This window comes from Prunus dulcis, chromosome 7 (assembly GCF_902201215.1).
Source record: "Prunus dulcis chromosome 7, ALMONDv2, whole genome shotgun sequence".
Taxonomy (NCBI): domain Eukaryota; kingdom Viridiplantae; phylum Streptophyta; class Magnoliopsida; order Rosales; family Rosaceae; genus Prunus; species Prunus dulcis.
The window spans coordinates 3,433,599-3,455,798 of record NC_047656.1 but is presented as its reverse complement, the minus strand read 5'-3'; the positions used below and the strand labels follow the sequence as shown (position 1 = coordinate 3,455,798).

The following is a 22,200-nucleotide window of genomic DNA, read 5'->3' as shown; positions in this document are numbered from 1 at the left end:
ACTGTCTTTTTCTTTTATTCGAACCTTGTAGACATTCTTCTTTTATTACTTACAAGGACAATAAACATAAAGCATATCCCTCTCTCCCCAATCTCCTTATCCACAATTCTTATTTCACCATGCATCAAACGTACCTAGTGCAAACACAAATATCAATTTCAACGCATGTTGTAGTCGACACCCATTGGAACAAGTTCCATGAAGAGCTTCACCTCATTCGAGCACTAGAACATGATGAAACAAGGTCAAGAAATTGATCTATGAAAATGAGCAAAAACAGAGTTCAAATTCAATAATCCATTTTTAGCTCAAATTCATTCCAACTAGAGTAAAACTTACAAAAACACAAAATGAAAGTAAAATGCTATAAAATATCAAGAACTAACTCAAAACTTGGGCTTCCTACATAATCAATCTTGCAAGGTACACATGATAGGTCTTCTTACACAAGAACGAATAAGCATATACATCTCAATTACCAATTGCTACATACTTTTTCAAGATTGCATTTATCCCTTTTGTTTGACATACGTCTAAAAATTTGAGGAGTCTGTGCATCCCATCCAACGACTAAAGAAATTCTCTTGGTGAAACACACAACAACAAGCACACACAAAAGGGGGGGATTTGATGATTAAAATGGCTTAATTCTAAAGATGTAAATGTATTCAAACTCTAATTTAACAAGATTAACAAGCATGTGTGATTAACAAAGTGACAAACACTAGGGTCTCTGGAATCTACCCTAAACAATCCTACTCATGTTCATGGATACTCAAGTAATGAGTTCTAAATATATTGATGAAGATAGATCCTATAGGGTCAAATATATCTTCATAATCCTTTTTTTTTTATTAAAAAAATGACATACATAGATAGATAGATATATGGAGAAAGTATGTGTGTGTGTGTGATTGATGGTGAGTTGTGCCTATTTATATAATAGTTAAATAAATTGTAAGCATTTCAGAACAATAATAATAATAAATGGTAAACATTAGTAAATGCTGCACAATTAATTAACTAGTGAATTTTATTTATTTTGTACAAATTGAGCAACAACATTTTTCAGCACTACTAAATATTTTTTTAATCAAAAATTTAAAACACTTTCTATTTAATTTATCAAACACTACAATATACTTCAGTTATAAAATAAATTAAACGTCCAACTATTAATTAGTCAACAATTCCAAAACTTAAAATGATAGTACTATATGCATCTTTTTGTCGTATACACAGACATAAGGGTAATGTAGCAGCATTCTCCTCTTCCTCCTCGTCCTCCTCCTTCCCTCACCCTCTTTAATACTATCTCTTCCTCTTTCCCTCACCCTCTTTAATATTCTCTCCTCCTCTTTATACTCCCTCCTCCTCTCTTATCTCCACTCTCTAAAATGAAGCCCGGTCATGTCAATGCATTTGCACGGCACTTTTTAAACGGCCTACCCACTTCATTCAAGTAGACTATCATTGTCTGCGACAAGTTAGCCCCTGGAGAAGTAGTCATCAAGGTAAGCCCTGATGACTACAAACATGTCAACACACTTCTTAATGAAGAGGATACTGCGGGCTTGTGATGGGAGATACATACAATACTATTTTTACCTAATATAAGGCAATACATACAATACTACTTTTACCTAATATCTTGCAAGGTGCACATGGTAGGCCCACTAATTACGCTTTACACAAGAACGAATAAGCATATACAGCTCCACTACTAATTGCTACATACTTCTTTAAGATTGGATTTATCCCTTTTGTATGATGTACCTCAAATATTTGAGGAGTCTATGCATCCCATCCCCACCAAAAGAAGCTATATTTTTTACTTTCTTCTCCATCATAAACGCATAATGTTCTGTTGCGAGCAATAGAGGGGTTTGGTATCCCTATACTTATGTGATCGACATCCTTCTTATGTCTACACTTTTCTGCAAAAACTAAGCCATTAAATATTTTAATCTTCGTGGTGTCATCATAATGCTTAAACTTTGACTACTTGCTCTCCTTGAATCCACACCCAAAATAATTACTCCATCAATCAAGAAGGCAATAGCGGTGGTGTTGTGCATTCTAAAATACCCACACACAAATGTTGAATGAAATTAATTAATTAGCACCAAAACTACCGAAACATCAACATGCAATTAGAGGAAAATGGAAAATGGAAACATCAATCATGATCAGAGGAAAAAAAGAACATGGAACATCAATGTCATGCTCAGCTTGACGCATTTAAAACTTACATAGCGAAAGATCCAACAACTTCTCTCTCTTAAATTATGAATGTAAATATGGCTAATCTCACCCCCAGTAAGCCTATCATATAAGGCAGAACATACAATATTTTTTTTACCTAATATCTTGCAAGGTTCACATGATAGGCCTACTACGTACACGTTACAAAAGAACGAATAAGAATATACAGCTCCACTACCAATTGCTACATACTTCTTTAAGATTGAATTTATCCCTTTTGTATGATATACCTCAAACTTTTGAGGAGTGTATGCAGCCCATCCCCAACCTAAAGAAGTTGTATTTTTTTCTTTATTCTTAATCATAAACGCGTTGCGAGCGATAAAGGGGTTTGGTATCCCTATGCTTATGGGATCGACATCCTTCTTATGTCTACACTTTGCTGCGAAAACCAAGCCATTGAATATTTTAATCTTCATGTTCTCATCATAATGCTTTAAGTTCGACTACTTGCTCTACTTGAGTCCACACCCAAAATAATTCCTCCATCAATAAAGAAGGCAATAGCGGTGGTGTTGTGCATCCTAAAATACCCAAAAAAATTATTGAATGAAATTAATTTATAAACACCAAAACTACCGAAACATCAACATGCAATTAATTCATGATTTGAGGAAAAAAGAAAACGGAAACATCAATCATGATTAGAGGAAAAAAGAACATGGAACATCAATGTATATTGCACTCTCATCCTTAGCTTGATGCATTTAAAATTTACATAGCGAAATATCCGAACAACTTCTCTCTCTTAAATTCAGTGGGCCTATTTTCAAAAATGTGAAAATGGCTAATCTCACCCTAGTAAACCTATCATATAAGGCAATACATACAATACTATTTTTACCTAATATCTTGTAAGGTGCACATGGTAGGCCCACTAATTACGCGTTACACAAGAACGAATAAGTATATACAGCTCCACTACCAATTGCTACATACTTCATTAAGATTGAATTTATCCTTTTTGCATGATGTACCTCAAACATTTGAGGAGTGTATGCATCCCATCCCCCACCTAAAGAAGCTGTATTTTTTTCTTTATTCTTAATCATAAACACATAATGTTCTGTTGCAAGCGATAAAGGGGTTTGGTATGCAATTACTTATGTGATCGACATCCTTCTTATGTCTACACTTTGCTGCTAAAACCAAGCAATTGAATATTTTAATCTTCGTGTTCTCATCATAATGCTTCAAGTTCGACTACTTGCTCTTCTTGAGTCCACACCCAAAATAATTCCTCCATCAATAAATAAGGCAATAGCAGTGGTGTTTTGAATCCTAAAATACCAAAAAACATTGTTGAATGAAATTAATTAATAAACACCAAAACAACCGAAACACCAATATGCAATTAATTAATGATTTGAGGGAAAAAGAAAACGAAAACATCAATCATGATTACAGGAAAAAAGAACATAGAACATCAATGTATATTGCACTCTCATCCTCAGCTTGATGCATTTAAAATTTACATAGCGAGAGATCCAACAACTTCTTTCTTTTAAATTCAGTGTGCCCATTTTCATAACTGTAAAAATGGCTAATCCCACCCCCAGTACACCTATCATGTAAGGCAGTAGATATAACTAATATCTTGCAAGGTGCACACGATAGGCCTTCTACATATGCGTAACACAAGAATGAATAAGCATATATAGCTCCACTACTAATTGCTACATACTTCTTCAAGATTGGATTTATCCCTTTTGTATGATGTACCTCAAATATTTGAGGAGTCTATGCATCCCATCCCCCAATTAAAGAAGCTATATTTTTTTATTTTAAATGCATAAAGTTCTGTTGCGAGAGATAGAGGGGTTTGGTATCTCTATACTTATGTGATCGATATCCTTCTTTGTCTACACCTTGTTGCGAGAAAACCAAGCCATTGAATATTTTAATGTTCGTGGTGTCATCATAATGTTTAAAGTTTGACTTACTTGCTCTTGTTGAGTCCACACCCAAAATAATTTCTCATCAATAAAAAAGGCGATAGGGTGGTGTCGTGCATTCTAAAATACCAAAAAAAATGTTGAATGAAATTAATTAATTAACACCAAAACTATAAAAACATCAACATGAAATTAATTCATGATTAGAGGAAAAAGGAAAAGGAAAACATCAATCATGTAGGGTATTCAAGAAAAATTGAGAAACATTTGTAATATAATCATGTTGGATATTTTCTAAAGAACTAAAAAGTAGTTCAGATTTTTTGCTCACTGTTTTTAACTTCTCACATTTGTAATATAATCATGTAATATATACCATGATATTAATCACATTCGTTTGCTAGCAGACATATATGGTTCTTAACTCAATTCATCTATAAGGACTCATCAACATTTAGCACAAGAAATTTCAACTAGCTTGCTTTTTAAGATATAACAAAAGCCTTCACCTATCGTTATCCTGAAATGATTGTATGGGATAAATCTTAAAATCCCAAGGATCTAATAAAGTTTCTTTGGAATTCCAAGGATCTAATAGAGTTTCTTTGGGATTCCAAGGATCTAATAGAATTTCAGTGTTACAAGTTCTTTGGGATTCCAAGGATCTAATAGAGTTTCAGTGTTACAAGCACTTTCCAATGATCTAGCATTGTGTTTGCTTATAGGAATTCAAGAAACCAAATTACATGAATGATTCTTACTTCATTCATTAGTTATTAAGGAAAAAAATGACGATTCATATTATCCCAACAATCACAAGAAACATGCTCTCAAATATAGCTAATCAAAGAAAACATCCATCAATGATAGATTAATTTAGTGAAAAGGAATTCATCAATAACGTATATAAATCCCATCAACTTAAAGCATCAAAACAAAAGAGTAATCATGTCTAGGGGTCCAACCTAAGCCCTAGTTATGAGGTTTAGTTCCTCATATTTATTACCAAAACAACTTAAAATATACTTAGAAAGAGTTTACATATTTTGCATGTGGAAAAACTTCTTCTTCTCCTTGAGAGCGTCTCCCTCCATTTATTTATTTTTGTAGAGATTTTCCTTGATGTTGCTTATTCGATTGGCTTGAGCTTGGTTGATTGTAATGTTGAGATTGACCATGAGGTGGATGAGTATGATTTTGGCCTTGGTAATGTTGAGATGATCCTTGTTGAACATTTTGGTTATCGCTCCATCTAAAATTGGGATGATTGCACCAACTGGGATTGTATGTTTGTGAGAATGGATCATTCTTGATTGTTCGGGTATGATCCAAATGCACTGGCTTGCTCTATTATGACATCATTGAAAGATGATTCGACTCCTTGTGGACAACCTTTAGTTGTATGATTTGGTGTAGTGAAAATGGCACAAACCTTCGATGGTACATGCATAATTTGTTTCACCAAAATTGGTCGAGTTAGTAATTTGAGCTTCAACATGCGAAGAAGTCTCATAAACTCTGGCTTTCTTTGGTGGAGGTCTTCAATAATTGAATTGGAGAGAATTGCAGCAACACTCTCAAACATTTCTCTTGCTTGCTAGGCATTTTTGGTCATCAAACTACCTCTGGAAGTTGCATCCACCATCATTCTATCAAAATCAAGAAGGCCTTCACAGAAATATTACATAAGAAGCCATTCTTGTATGTTGTGATGAGCGCAAGAATGAAAGAGTCTCTTATAACAGTCCCAGTATTCATGGAAGGGTTTCTCATCCATTTGTTGGATCCCTACAATCTCTTTTCTGATTGTTGAGGCCCAAAAAATTCAAGGCTGGGTCTAAATATATTTCTAGCCCAGTACGACACCTATATGTACCAAAATGAGCCCAACAATGCATGCCCTATATTCAAGATATTCTTAAACAAGTAAATGGAATTTATATATCTTACTTACCAGAGGATGAACAATACCAAGTCCTAAGCCAGTATCTCCTTATCCAAGAGCTGTTTATTTGACTTCTACATAGTTTTCAAACATTGCTTTTTGATTCTCCTTGGGGGTCCCCTTCCTATTATCTTCCACCAAAAAAATACATTCCAAACAATTTCGATTGTACTGGACCCCATTCATTACTTCCATATTCTCTTCTAGTGATTTCTTCTTGTTTGATAGAAAGCATGACAAATTTTTCAATACGACACTGCTCCAGCCAAAATTTGTAGTTATAGAATTTGGAATAAGTTAGTCTAGAAATTAGGTTAGCTCAATTATCACAACAATAGGTCTCATAAAAAGGAGAAAATGTCTTTTGATAATTCATCTACACCATTGTTGCACCTAGTTCTTCTTAATCCCTTGTATTTTCTTTATGTCTTCTCTTAACTTTGTTATGATTTTCATTATAATGTATTGTTAAACACCTTATTTAGAGCTAGGATAAAGCCCTAACTATGATTGTTCTACGTCGTTGATGTTTCTTTAATGGATTTCTAGAGTCTTTTGATGAATATCTTAATCACTGTATGAATGGTTGTTGGTTTGTTTGAAGTTCTTTTGTTTGACACCTTAGGGACTTTGCATCTAGTCATTAGAGGACGAAATTGAGGTGTAACAATAAATATATTTCAAATAACCTCTTGTGATTAAGAGTTGTGGGTTTCATATTTTCTTTGATAAGATTTATGTCTTGCATGATTTCTTGTTTTCAAATATCTTAATGAGTCATTTGTGTTAAATTTATGCCTTAACCGGATAGAATGCATCTTAGGATATGTGACCCTATAACAAGAGTGAATCATATTTAAGGAAAGCTTGGCTTAGGTGCTGTAACAAGACTTAGGTACGAAAATTGTCATCAAAGATTCAAAAGGATTCATTAAGTGCATCAAGTCTTGAATAAGATTGTTAGTGGTGGATTTTGAAACCCGAGTGTTCATCATCATTCTTACCACCCCTAGAAGCTCACCAAAACACGGGTTCTAGTGTCTTCATCAAATTAAACTAAGTTAATTAATTTTTTTATTTTTTTTGGAGTACAAGTGATAGTTTAAACTACATGGGAGGAAGTTTCTCACACACACGCACACAACTAAAATATCATAGGGTTTGAATTTGAGACCAAGTTAAGGCTCTTTTCCACTAGGGTAGACCCCGTTGGCAAGTTAACTAATAGAATTAAAGCGTTAAATTCAATATATGTGGGAATGATTTCGTATTTACTTGTTGTACTATTACATGTGATTCATGGATTTGCGAGTAAAATTTGGATTTAATTGGTCTAGAAATTAGGTTAGCTTAATTATCACAACAATGGGTCTCGAAAATAGGAGAAAATGTCTTTTCATAATTGCCTATGACAGCAATGAAACATAAAATGTCTTCCAATATTTTGAAAGTTTAGACATGTGTACCCAAAGTTATAAATATTTATATTAAAAAAATAATAATAATAAAATAAAAAATAAACTTACAACCATTATCCCTTCGTTGGTGTATATGCAGACGTTATTTGCTTATTCATTTCTTACTTTTAGTTGAATATATTGAAGGTAGATTTAACACTCAAAATAGAGTCACATAAGGAAACATGTGAACGAGAAAAAACAATGAAATCTAGTAAAAAACCACAATGTTGAAGAGATCTCAAGTTCCACTCCCTTTTTTTTTCTTTTTTCTTTTTTGTTGTTTTCAATTATGCATATGCTGCGTATACACAAAAGAAATTAATCTAATAATAAAAAGAAGCAGAGACAATACGACCCATAACAACCCAATCATCATGCAAGAGAACAACACATGCACACAAAATTAAAATAAAATTATGAAATCAATAATAAACCAACACGATTACAAAAAGAGAAAAAGGCAAAACGTGGAAAAAGTGAATAAAGACGAGAGAGATGCTGGCTTTAGAGTTTACAGGATGAATTTATGGATAAGAGAAGCATCCAATGCAATGCATGTAAATATATGATGAGAAAAACTTGTGTATTGCGGGTATAATATTATTTGTTATTTTTAAATAATCATGTTTAATAATATATAATAAGAATTTCACATAATAAAACGCGATGAAAATAACAAAATAGTAGTGTCCGTGAGTCTCGTGACATGCGGATGATTGATGATCAGATGACTGGCTGTGCGGATGTTGCGAAAGGAACAGACATCCGAGGTGCAAGCGGTGGCTTATTACTGTTGGCTAAGCCTGGCCTACTCCCCACATGCCTCGTCCTGGAATTTAACGATGGTGATAGAGTCTTGGTGGGTCCTGCTCCTCCACCCGTATGTCGATTCTGATCAGGCGCTGCAGCAGGAGGCATGATGACCAATCTCACTGGGTTGGGCCCCACACTAACCGCCTTCTCACGTCGACAGCTCAACAACCCAATATTGTTCCCTTTGCTGCTGCTCACTTTCATAATTTGTGCCACGTCGGCAACATCACGATCATGATCTTGATGATGATGATGATGATGATGATCGGATGATCGGTCGAAGCCCTCGGCCGTGGTGACGCTCCAGTCGATGCTGGCCTCGCTCGGCTCGTAGCAGTATTGATCTGTTGACGTGATTGAATCGTGGCCATCGGATCCCGAGTTGATATTGGCACCCAAACGGCGTCGACCGCCGCCGATTGCGTCCTCCTCATCCAACGACTCCCGGCGGGTGCGAGAGTAATTTTGTGTTTGAGCATAAGTAGTAGAGAAGCTCTCGATCTCGAACAAATCAGAACTAGCATCGCTTGCCACGTCATCATCAATATTATTATTATTATTATGATTTTTGGGATTAATATTATTATTAAGAATGTTAATTTGGGGATTGGGAGTTGAAGAAGGGAATGTGAAGGTAGGATTTGGTGGGTTTCGGAATTTAGGGTTTAGAGTTGAGATAACTGGCGATGACGTGGATGTGCTCCCATTCCCATTCACTTTCAATATAGGAAAGCTAAACCCACCACTAGTAGTAGTGATCTGTTGGTGCTCATCCCACTCCGGACGACGCCGTTCTGGACCGGGCCACACTAGATGACGACGGTTGTCGATCGGCGGCTCGATTAAGGAAGAGTTCAAATCGCCGGCTGTAACGACATTGGTGGTTGCCATATTGCCATTATTAATGGTAATACTCTCTCCGACTCCGACTCCAACTCCGACTCCGACTCCGACTCCGGCTCGACTGACTGATGATGACATGTTTGGAATTGATGATTTAGTCTCGGGATCAACAACTCGAACCGATTTCTTGCCGGAGCAGGGGCATCTCCTTGATCTTCTCATTGGGAAAATACTGTACCATCGTACACCCAATTTCTTCTTCATCTCCTTCTCCTCCTTCACGTTGTCGTGATGAGGATGAGGAGCAGCATTATGATTAGCAGCACTGCGACTACGCAATGACGTCATGAATGTGATGTTGGCTGCGCCGGCGGCGGGACCACGAGGATGAGATAAGAGGCCAGTCTGGCTGTTCCAGCTGGCCTCCGAAGAAGCCGTTGGAGTGGTGGCGGCAGTGGCAGAGGCAGCAACCACGCGAAAAGAACGAGCTCGCGGGTAGTTATAACTAATATCATCGACATCATCAACTGCGGATATTGAAGAACCTGCGGCCCAAGAAAATCTCGAAACTGTTTCACCAGAAACCTGCATGCATGCGCGCGGTACATAAAATTTTTTAAATACAAACGATAGTCTAAATTAATTTACTTATAAACATTTGTTATTACCTTTTGGGTGTCGATGTCATTGATGATGCTTAATTCATTGTTCAAGTACTTGTGGGCGTCAAAAACACTTATTTCTTGATCATCAGTGCGAGGAGGAGGAGGAGGAGGAGGAGGATGAGCATGCTGTTGTTGTTGACCATGGTCAACATTTGGTCTCAGATTCGACCAGAAAGAATTTGCATCATCTGTGTCTCTCAGGTGGCATCGGCTCTTCTCAAATATGCTGCTGCTGCTGCTTCCACTGACACCTCTCCACACTCTTGCTCTCTCCATTATTAATTCCCTCCTCTTCCTACAGCCTAGAGCATTTAAATATTTATACATAATAACACTCTCTGTCCTCGCGCGTCACTACAAAAATTAATTTGTCCAATTGCTCCAACTTGATCAATCATGAATAGGAGTGGGCATTTGAAACGGTGAACCAAGCCGGAAATTCGGTTGACAGTCTAGGCATTGCAGAGCCGGACCATATCAAATCGTATAAGTGTTTGGTAACTTTTTAAAGTACACATAGGTAGATTATTTTTTTTCTTTAAGGCAAGGTAGAGTGTGAATTGTCTTTGAGTGGTAAACAAAGGTTTATTTTGGATGTTATTGGTTGTTCAAAATAATTGGTGGAGGATCGCATGTCATTTAGCAAGTTTTTAGGCGCAATGCATACATGCAGTTAATAGCACGACTGAACCAGGAGCTAGAGCTCACTGGAATATCAATATCGTCTTTCCATCGAAACCAATTTTGACGTTCATGACAGAAGTGATAAACCTGACAACGAACCGCAAACGTGACAACCAAGCCATCGGTGGTAATGGACCAGATTATTACTTACATATGGTATGGTTTAAGAAATAAGGTTTTTACCAACTACCACAAGTTCACAACTGGTTCGAGATCTCCAATCAATCAACTATTAGTTTCATGCCATTACAGACTTCCAGCGGAAATCTAGCAAAACATATGAGCACGTCTCTGCATTAGCCTGGAGGCCAGTTCAATTGACGTCCTCCAAGGAGATGAACATGAAGGTGATAAACGGATTGGCCTGCAGGAACACATAAGAAGCACAAGAGTTTGAAGATAAAGACTTAATGATATGTCACCAATCCCAAGCACTTTAAGTAAAGAAAGAATAAATACGCACATCCATTTGGCCCGTCATTAATCACAACCCTGAAGCCATCATCAAGACCTTCCTGCTTGGCAATCAGCTTGGCAGTGTAGAGAAGCTGACCAAGAATTTCAGTGTGTCTCTCCTCTGCCTGGAAAACATAAAATTTAGAAAAAAAACGTACATTAAGTTCCACAACAGAGTGTAATCTCTCAATTAGGAACTGATGAATTACAAGACCAAATGAGCACATACCACTTTTTGTAAAGGGGAAGTGAAGGAAATGATAGGTTCCTTATATCCATGAAAGGAAACATTGATATCCACTAAACATCCCATTTTATCCCACATTTCATCTTATTCTAATACTACAGTAAAATCAAACCTTGCTAATGGCGTTTCCCACTGTTTGGAGTGATGCTGCAAGAAGCTTACCGCAGTCAAAGTCAGACATATCTATTCTTCTTCTTTTCTTTTTAATTTACATAAAACTTCTAAAATCATCCGACTCTTTCAAAATACAGCTCCTCAGAACCACTAAGTCGCTCATGCACAAATTCTTCTACTAGCTAACTTATTTTGTAAAACCCTCAGTCATACAAATATGATACTGCTACAACAATATATCAAGTATGGATGGTGATGCTGGGGCATAGTTCAAAGTACGATATAAGTACCAAGCACCACATGATTGGGAGTCTTTGTAATTTTCATGTAACTAAGGCAATTTAGACATGTATTTTTAGGTCAATTACTTCGAAGCCTGATTATCCATTATTTCTGAATCTCTGTATGTCACATGATCAATGTCTTTAAGTGTTGAATTATGCCTTTTGGAATTCCTTAAGCGTATAAAACAACTAGCTTGGATCTTTCAATGATTCATGCATCAAAAACCCCTATAAAAGAGCTACTTTGTGAGCTTTGGCAAGTGCATAGAGAAACAAATAACGGTGTTTCCTATTTCCCACTATGTGTGAAGCATGATTTCCCCAAACGTCTAGCTATGCCCTTGGGATGAAACTCTAGCAAGATCACATGAAAAGGATATTAACCCTATCAAAATCATCATACATAAATTAGGTGCTATGCATGAGTACAAGAAATTTTTATTTATTTTTTAATCCTTCAGAGGATTCCCTTTTGGACCAGTGCCCCAAGACGAGAAGAAGAGGAGCATCTGAGGAAGATTTCTTATGCTTTGGCAGGAGGCTAGAAGCCTTATGCATGTCATGCATTGCACTGGACTAGATGTTTATTGTGTCGTAGCTACAGTTAATTACTATCAGTCTACCCAGATCTTAAACATTGGAGGGCAAAGCATAGCGAAAGAAAGTGAAGTTTTTATGATTTTCCTTTCATAGTAAAAGGCCAATTATCTCCTTGTGATGAAGTTCTGGTACAATCACAAAAAAAAATTATATTAAGCTCAACCACAATCAACATACCCTTCAACAAATTTTCAAGGACCATTGTCCAAAGACACAGGAAGAATAGGAGACTACAGGTTGTAGCTTTGGTTTAATTGCTGTTGTCTAACCTAGATTCTGCGCATTGAAGGGCAGTGAAGCACATCCAGAAACAATTTAGAACCAAAGATTACATGCTCATCTATGTATGTGAGGATATAATACTGGTTGGCTATGCTTTCTGACTTCCAGTCCAATCTCCAATCAGGATTCGAGAAGGAGCCATGAGTTGAAAAATGTGAAGTAAACTTAGGTTGCTGATTCTACTGTGGAGACTGAACATTTTGCAGCAAAAAAGGTTTTTGGCTCCGGAAATTCATGGTCCATACCATTAGGAGTGCACAGCTGCACATATCATTGGTCCTTTCTGCACTAAAATCAGAAATCACACTGATAATACAATTGGAAAAACCATTTGATTGACTGCGATTTATATAGATTGGCTCGTCACAACCATTGGGGTGATCAAGATCACAATTAGTGTTCTGGCACTGTGGGTGTTGAACAAGTCACTTACTAGATTACTTCACTGAATGTCTGCCATATTGTGAAGTAATCTTGTATGCTAAATAGCAATTGGCTCTTACTACGGAAACAGAAATGGATTAACAGGTCTGGGTTTGGTTGTTTGTTTTTTTTGCACTTGCATTAATCGTTTTGATTAACTCCAGTAAGGTCCTATGAAATCCAAGCTGAGTATGCTCTTCATTGGTTATAACATTTTCTTTTTTTATTTTAAAAAAAACAGACTTTCATTAAACCAACAAAGAGAAAAAGAATCAGATGACAAGATGTCCTCTGGCCCAATGGTCAGACTAGCAAACTGTATGATTTAAAACAGCCACCAAGCAACAACAAGAAATCAGACTACCACACCAATACTCAGCTATCCAAGCAAATAGCATAACAGATTAAGAGTAGTCCCTAAAATCTGGAGACACCACACCCATAAATTATCGACCTTCTCCCCCTTAGCAATGTCAACAGTCCTCTTTCATCCACCTAAACTACCCAGAAACAGCCAACACACGTTCCCAGGAACCACTCCCTTCTTCTACTCTCCGAAAACAGAAACCACTAACACAACAAAGCAGCGCATGAATGCGGAAAATCTCAGAAAAGACAGTTTTGTTAAAACCACACTGTTTTCCTCTCATAGTTTGACTAGGATTAGCATTCCCATGAAGATTGCTCACTTACTCCATATTTTTTTTCCCTACAGTTTCTTTTGTACGATTTTCTATCCGAGATTTTGTGGAGATTAGACCACAGACATGCACGTTCACAATGACCATCATCAGGCTTTGCCTTGACATTGTCCAACATGCGCATATAACTAGAATTGCATCCTAGTGAGGTAAACATTTAAGCTTTTGGATATATAGTTGATATAAAGCATTTGTGTTTATTACCACGATACACACAAATGTATTTTTCTTTTTTTCTTTTAAATTGTTAATCATCAAGCACAAGTCGCTGTGGCTAGTCTGCAGGTTTGCCACTTCTCTAATACACCATATAAAGTACTGTTGACGCTTTCTACTCTTTTGGCAAAAAAAATTCAAGTGCACATTGTTAGGAAACCTATCAAGTTCCTGAAATTTATGTGTTCCTATTTCTCTTTCTCCCTCCTTGGATTGCTTATTATTACAAGAGAGAAAAAGGAAAGCCATAAACAGAAAGGAAAAAGAAAGGTCAGTAGCAAGTACCTTAGAGAGTCCGGTTAAGCCATCTTTAACTTTGGGAATGATCAAAATGTGTGTCGGAGCTTGGGGATTAATGTCCCTAAAAGCAAGGACCTATTCAAAATAAATAAAAGGGCAGGGTGAATAACCAGAAAACGGGTACTGTGAAATCAATACAACACCCAGAAATAAGGTGACTATTTTAAAAACACAATGATGAAGAGAAACAGCTTTGATTAAACAAGATTGTAAGATTACAGATCTCAATGAATGTTTACATACTATAAATTATATCTATATATATTATTATACATCCCAGCCCAAAGGAAGCAAGTTAATCTCCATTAATCACATTAATTAGGTGGTCTCCTCAAAAGGTTTGACCTTGCATCAGAAAATAAGCTATATGCATCCACTATTTACCCAATTTGCAGCTCTTAAGGGCCCTTAAGGGCCCATTTGGTAACATCTCTGTTCTTTGTTTTTTTGTTTTTGTTTTCAATCAAAGGAAAAGAAGAAAACAATGATAGAAAAATGTGAAAAGAGATTACAGATATGAAAGGTAAGAGGAGATAGTATGCATATTTTGAATTGTAAAAACTAAAAAGAAATTATAAATATATGTTTTTTAGTTTTAGCATTTTTATTCTCTCTCATCTCTCATATCCCTCAAAATATTTCCTATTCATTTATTTAAATAAACTGAAATCATACCGTGCAACCCATAAGTTATGAGCAAAAGTTATTGTCAATAGTGATAAGGACAGGATTGGGAACTCAAGTACACCAAATATTTTGAAACATGCAATTCCACTATAACAAAATCACAATGAGATTGGTAATTTTTTGAGGAAGAGAGATACTAATATATACATAATATTGTAAAAATTACAATTAAATTGCTAAGTTAATAGAAGATTTAGGTAAATGTATCTCAGCCATTGGATCAGAAATATTTTCACATGAAATTTATAAACATGAACAAATGGAAGCTTCTTTGTTTTAGCATTTTTCAGCCCCCAAACTTATAGATTTGGTACTCCAAAGCAGAATGCGGTTAGCAGCAAGATTTTAGCAAGAATCAACACAATAGAAAGCTCACTAAAATTCACTAAACAGAGACGGAAAATACGAAAAATAAAAATAAAATTAAAAAACACGGGAGCACCTTATCGTCCTCAAAAACCACCTTGGATGGTATTTCCTTGTTGATGATCTTGTCAAATCTGCAAAAAAATTAATTAATCAAACAGATTACGTTATTTGTAAAAAGTAAAAAGATAATACAGACCAAGAATCTGATCCCAAAAACATAAAAAACATAAAAAAGAAGCGAAAGCAAAAGGCATGGAAAATACATGGTGGGTGAATCAGAGGGAACGGCGGCAAGAGCAGCCTCCTTCTCAGAAGCAGCAGCCATGGGGATTTGAGGAGTAACCAAGTGAGAGCTTATTACTGCAAGCCTGCTGCTTTTATCATTAGTTTTGACTTGCTTTTCCATCTCATGCCCTTGATTTTTCGGTCTGCTCTGCCTCTTATGTTTGGCCACTACAGTCATTTCAAACTAATACATTTTTTTTTCTTTTGGAAAATTACACAAATAGGATTTTTGTTTTTTTATCGAACAAATAGGATAATTAGGAATTAGGGGTTTGTGCAATTGATTGTTAATAGGTATTTTTGTACCTGCCCAATAGGGTTAAAATTACTGAAAATATTTGCGAACACAAGGTAATTGTAGTATGTCGTTGTTGTCCCCAAAGATTGTTTGACTAATTTGTAATTAAACTAACTCTTAATTAATAATCAAAATAGATTTTATCAAAGATTTGAAATTTATGAATTTGAAAACATTAAATTAACAATAAAAGAAATCTGAAAGTTGGGAAATAATAACAACAAAGAAGAAAAAACTTTTTTTTTAAAATTAACAATTTAGAGAAAACTAGGGTTCAGCCATCACCATCACAATCCTATGCAATTCTATCAGTTACTTATGAATTTTCACATATATGCTTTGAATGTTAGGTTTTCCTATAGCATATTTTCCTTGTGATGTTCAAGCGAAAACATATATCTAACATGTAATCCGTCTGTGATGTTCATATCAAATATAAACATGCAAGACTCATTAAGCTTTGTAAAAACTCTTTGAAAAATCATGCAACCCTTAAGAGCATGATGTTCGCCTTAAGTGAACGTACAACTACTAATCACAAGAAGCCCTCCTCAATTTCAGGGTGATATTCCAACATAAATGGAATCAAATTACTTGTCTAAATATCCTAATGGTGATCAGTCATTAAAATAAATAGATAGTTTTAATCACGGTGATTAATAGCCTCGCCCTAGCAATTCGAATTAGTTACACATACTCATAATTAAAATCAAAGAAAATATCATTAGAATGAATAAGAATGAAAACACAAGAAAATCTTCAAGAACCCTAACAATTACTCTTGTCTCCCAAAATTGCATCCAAGAAAAACGTCCTCAAAACTAGGGCCAACTAAAACTTTAAATATCACCCTAAAAGCTAGCCGCCCAATCCCTGAGAACCAAGTCTCTTATTTCTACTAGGAAGCTAACTAATAATAAAATATATTAAAACATAAAATCCTAATTGAGTTATGATAAACTGCACAGAACTGTCCAGCCACGTTTTAGCCTCAAATTTCCTCCAAATCTGACCAAAGATAGCTTATTTTAAAGATAAGAACGTTTTGAACACATCTCGAGAAGGTCACGAACCCATCCGATGTCACCTTGGGCTCCAAAAAAGCAATTCAAGCCCAAAACGTCACAGCACTGCACATCGCTCCTTTATTTATTCACCAGGAATTCACTGCTTGGTGGACGAATTTGATATTTTGATACTATCAAGCCAATTGACTCACAAACGTCCAACGTCCTTCAACTGGAATTACCCTAAAATTCATCCATTTGACCACATTTTGCTTCAAAAGAAGTCGAAAGGCCTATATTGAAAATACAATTTAACGTATCAAAATTCTTCCAAAATATACTAAGAATATGGTTAAATATATAATATAAAATCTACTCATCAAAATACCCTCAAACTTAGATTTTTGCTTATCCTCAAGCAAAACAAGACTCAAACAAAAATAAAAACTTAACAAACTAGACACCTAACTAACACTTAACAAAGACCAAATTTCCACCTTCAAGTTGCAATCCATAGCAAATTTCAAAAAAACTAGAACATCTTCTCAATAGATCCAACTAATCCCACCACAGAGTCTAAACTATTTAGGATTAATTAGAAAAGAATTCACAAACTTCCTTCGGTGTAAAGTGAACCATCATAGTTAGGAGACTTGATAAAACCATTACCTCTCATCCCTTTTTTTCATACTTCACATACTTATATAATCATTCTCTTTTCTTTTTCTTTTTTTTCAGTAACAGTAGTGGTCGTGTAATGTCGGTTCTCTTAAGCTTTCAATCCAACCCGTGTAGCGAGCTTTAGGTCAATGTCTCCCAAACCACTAGGGCTTTAGGGCACTAGGTGTAGAACACCCCTAAGGACTTATTAACTCAAGCTGAAAAGGCTACGAAACCAACTAACCACCCTGCCCCATGCCAAAACTCTACCGTTTGACACGAGAATCACTGCTGATTAGGCAGGACTGGCCCGGTTACTAGGCAAAGCCTCAGGTGAGACAATTATTACTTGATAACATATACTAACTTTATTATATATAGAACAAAAATTAAAACACACTTGGACAAAAATTAAGTATTTCAATCTCACTCCCCACAAACCATGTTGGTGTGATGTGCAAATTTCAAAGTATAATTCATGAATTAGTGTCTAAGCAACGATGAATAGAAAAGATTCTACTGTGGGATTAATCTTCACCATGTCCATTTGTTCTAACATTTAAAATAATCTATGGATATTAACCTAAAAAACGAAAATTTAAGACATGACTCAAAAAAATTGAAAATCTAAAATTTACTTCCCCACCCCCAAACTGAAATCACATATTGTCCTCAAGGTGTGGAAAATAAACATAAGAAACAAGAACAGAACAAAACTACTAAATCCTAGAAAATGGAGAACGAATATCAAAGATAAAGAAAATGTGACAGGACCCGACCCAATTTCCGCTTTGGAAACCGAGCCGACTCCTGTGTGTGTCCGACACTTGGCGGATGTCGGGCACAAATAACCTTTTTGCCCTTTCCTTAATTAAGTTTCTTGACTTCTACCGAAATTTCGGCAGAGTCTCCCCTGTAATTTAACCAAAACCAAAAATCTTCCACCTGTCAAACAGTCTCAAAAATCCTACCAACAGCCAGACTAATTCAACAGACAAATCTTAACTCCAGGTTCTCAAGTTCAACGAGATATCAGAGCATATTTACAAGATTACAAAGAAGTTACAACGAACTCCTACACTTTAGTGGTGGGTCGGGAACTAAGCTGATGGCCCGAATGGTTTCCTTCGTTCTTCTACGGCCTGGGGGCGAAAAACAAGTTTAAAAGTGTGAGTGGACAAAAATAATGCTCGTGAAAATATTTGAGAACATAATAACCCCCGTTTGAAAACATAGGGATATAGAACTAGAATCTGATCAGAATCAACTCGAGATATTCAAATAAATATAGATAACATGATTATAATCACATACTAAACAAAGATAGATCAGTATAACTCAAATGAATTTACTAATAAAAATGAGTAAACAATAACTGCATTAAAAGCTTTAAAATCCTTTAAAACTGCCACCTAATTGTACCCCTGATAACCCGTCAATTTCAGGCAAGTCTCGGGCGTCCACACTACCCGAGCCCGCAAAGCGAAATCGGGGGGACTATGATCCGGGTCCCCGGCAGATCTGAAGTCACGCTTGATGCTTCGGCGGATCTGAGGGACCGTAGTCAGCTGATCCGCTGGCTGGCTTTCGGGGACCGCGAGGCACGGAAGCGTAATCTGGCGGTCTCGGGGACCTGAAATACGCCGAGCCAATCACGGCAGGTCTCGGGGAGGGGACAAATCTGGCGATCTGGGGACCTGAGCCAGCAGCAATCCTGGCACTCGGTCGGCGTCCCCGGAACTCGTGAGGCAAGTCAAAATGCACTGACTAACTGAAATCGGACCGGACGTCCGTCGACATCGGTCCAATTCTGGGTAATCACCACTGTAGGGTGGGTACATGGTGGTCAAAATCACTGTTTCTGATAAAAGCTTATATCCTCTGAATTCTGCTAACTCTGAACTAAACTACTGTTTCGGCTCAAAAATCTTAAATCTGTTACTTAGCTAATTTTCATAAAAATCAAGGGATTTGCATAATAAAATTCTTGCTAAATCACTTATTCAAGATCAAATATAAAATATAATTATAAAATCTTTTTAAGAAAGAAAAGTCCACTCACAGCTGGTCCGAACTACTTCGACCCTTCGAAGGTTTCTCCTGCTAGTCGGCTGGACCTCTGATGCCTGATTACCCATGAATAATAAATCAGTAAATCGCTGAATAAAAGAATTAAATTAAACACCCTGCCCCCGGCTTCTAGAAGTACGTGCCTTTCAATTCAAATTACTCCTATGCCCAGATTAGCCTTTTTCAAATGCTTGGAACAGTTTTAAAGGGTCCGACGCTCAACTAAGCGATACACTGCCCGATCGGCCGACCCGGGACCCCGTGGGTCCACGATCTCCAATAACCAATCTGGGTTTCCCTGAAGGTTCCTTACAGAGAGGGAACCATGTTCTGCGAGTTTGGTCCAAATCGGACGGTCGGATTGGCCAAAATCGCATTATCCCTTAAAACTCAAACCCTAGCCCCAGGGTTCGCGATTCCGGAGTATCCGGGACTCCGATTCGCGATCCGTCGAATCCTACGCGATCCTGAAATCACGTAGACCGACATATCCAAAATTCAGTCCGATCCGACGGTTTAACGACACTGCACTCACGGATCGCGCGATATGGAAAATCCGTTCAGGGCTCAAACGGACTCCGAATTGAGATCCGTGAAATCCCACGCGCTCGTGACGACACGAGGGTCACAAATCTTCACAGAATTACATCAGTACCCTCGCCCACGCGCTCCAGCACGCGCGGGCAGCTTTGGGTGTCCAAAGCGATTTCGGGTGGCCGAAAAATCGTGGAACCGAGACTCCAAACTCCTACTCTAGGTAAAACACCACATTTGGAGTCACTTTTGTTCTTGGACCACCCCCAAAAAGTGACAAGAAATAGTAGTTTCGAAGGGCCGAAGTTTCGGCCAAACTTCAAGTCGAAAATCGAACCCCTTAATGCTAAAATCGATCGAAGCCTAAACAACCATCAGCTAGAACGTGTAAAATAGCTGAGGAACCATACCTTACTCGATTGATTTGGTGGAGAAACGGAGGAGAAATCTGAACTGGAAGTTCGAACTGCACCGTCGGCTTCAATGGCGGATTCCGGCCGATTCCGACCACGGCAGCGGCGGAGGTGGGTCGGGAAATGTCGGCCGTCGTGTGCTGGTTCGTTTGGCACCGGTCTCGGAGATCAGCTCCAAGCAGGGTGGCCGGTGCGACGTCGGGAAGGGAAGAAGGTCGCGGGCGGGGGTAGCTTCGGGAGGAGAGAGAGAGCTGACGGGGGAGAGGAGAGAGAGATATATAAATCTGACTTTTTGACCAAATTATCGTTTTGCCCTTCGCTGTTTTTAGACCGTAACTTCTTCGTTACGACTCCGATTCGGGTCTACTTTGTGTCTACGAACTCCTTTCGTCGCGCTCTACGCAATGGCGTAAGCGAAATTCCCAAATTCTTTCTCGATCAAAAAATCAAATTTTCCCCCATTAAAATATGCGAGGGCAAACTTGTCTTTTTGCAAGAAGATATTTTCCTTACTTTTTAGATATTTTCTTCTTTTTTAGATATTTTGTTTTGGGTTCTTACAAAATGTCCTAAGAAAATAAATTAGGAACGAAAAAGAGAAAAATAATAAAATAAAATAGAGAACAAAAAATAAAAGAAACAAAAAACAAAAAACTAATACACCAAAGATGCAAGGGGGAAACTGAAGACTTCGAGGATTCGAAAGCAAGACCTGGTAGCTTGGAACTGGCAAAGGCACGTTGACCAACACGTACAAGTCCACACGTGTGTTAAATCCTAGCAACAGCTACAATATAACTAGTGTAGCAGCTGCAACTGTCATGTGAAAAAAAAACTAGCTATTCTTGAACATGCTTTGGATCCCCTCCCACTAGCCTCGAGCCCATAGCCAAACAGCTATCTTCTGTCCATTCCCATCTCCTTTGCAGAAGAAAAATAATATTGTGTTTAGAACCCAAAGCCTCTCTCTGTGGCAAAAAAAAATTCAGAAAAACATCTCTTATTTCTCTCATTCAAACCCATCCATCTCTGCCCTCTCCCTTCTTCATTTCTCTCAAGAACTCAAGGGCCTTCTCTCGCTTTCAACACATTCACCATGTGTTTTCATATGTGTGAGGACCCCCAATCGTTGCAGAGTCTCGACAAACAAGAGCAGACCACCCTGAGTCGCCAAATCTGGGTCATGCAGAGGTAAAAAGTCTGTTCTCCACCAGTAAGGAACCCTCAATATGGTCTCGGTGCAAAGGTAAAAGACACGAACAGCTTGGACATCTCAAGATCCCATATCCATATGAAGGTAAGATTAATTCCAGAATTCGTTTTGGATCCTGATCTGTAGGAATGTTGGTTCTATGTCCCTGCATATACTCATATTGGTGCTCGATATGTAGGGTATGCAGATCCAGGAGAGATTCAAGGGAAAGGGAAATTTACTTTAAACTCGAAACCGTTCCTCTCATTTTTAATATCCACAGCGCCGTGTGGATAGACTTTAGTAACAATGTAGGGACCTTGCCACCTAGATTTTAAATTTCCAGGGAATAACTTCAACCTTGAATTGAAAAATAAAACCTTTTGACTTGGCTGAAATTGTTTTCGGAGAATTTTGCTGTCATGGAATGCTTTTGTTTTCTCTTCGTATATCTTTGTACTTTCATATGCATCATTTCGAAGTTCTTCCAAC

At 37.3% G+C, this 22,200-nt stretch overlaps 2 protein-coding genes across 2 annotated transcripts; both read right to left on the bottom strand.

The window, feature by feature from the left end:
* Positions 1-8,196: 8,196 nt before the first annotated feature.
* On the bottom strand, positions 8,197-10,162 carry LOC117635199 (protein PHYTOCHROME KINASE SUBSTRATE 4). The gene is made up of 2 exons (XM_034369549.1): positions 9,890-10,162; positions 8,197-9,806 (listed from the first exon to the last, which is right to left on the bottom strand). Exons 1-2 carry the CDS (start codon positions 10,160-10,162, stop codon positions 8,289-8,291), a joined length of 1,791 nt encoding a protein of 596 aa, XP_034225440.1. The 3' UTR covers positions 8,197-8,288.
* Positions 10,163-10,572: 410 nt separating this feature from the next.
* On the bottom strand, positions 10,573-15,767 carry LOC117635607 (14 kDa zinc-binding protein). The gene is made up of 5 exons (XM_034369933.1): positions 15,513-15,767; positions 15,323-15,380; positions 14,179-14,268; positions 11,034-11,151; positions 10,573-10,934 (listed from the first exon to the last, which is right to left on the bottom strand). The coding sequence occupies exons 1-5, from the start codon at positions 15,710-15,712 to the stop codon at positions 10,867-10,869; spliced, it is 534 nt and encodes a 177-aa protein (XP_034225824.1). The 5' UTR covers positions 15,713-15,767; the 3' UTR covers positions 10,573-10,866.
* Between the last annotated feature and the right edge of the window lie 6,433 nt (positions 15,768-22,200).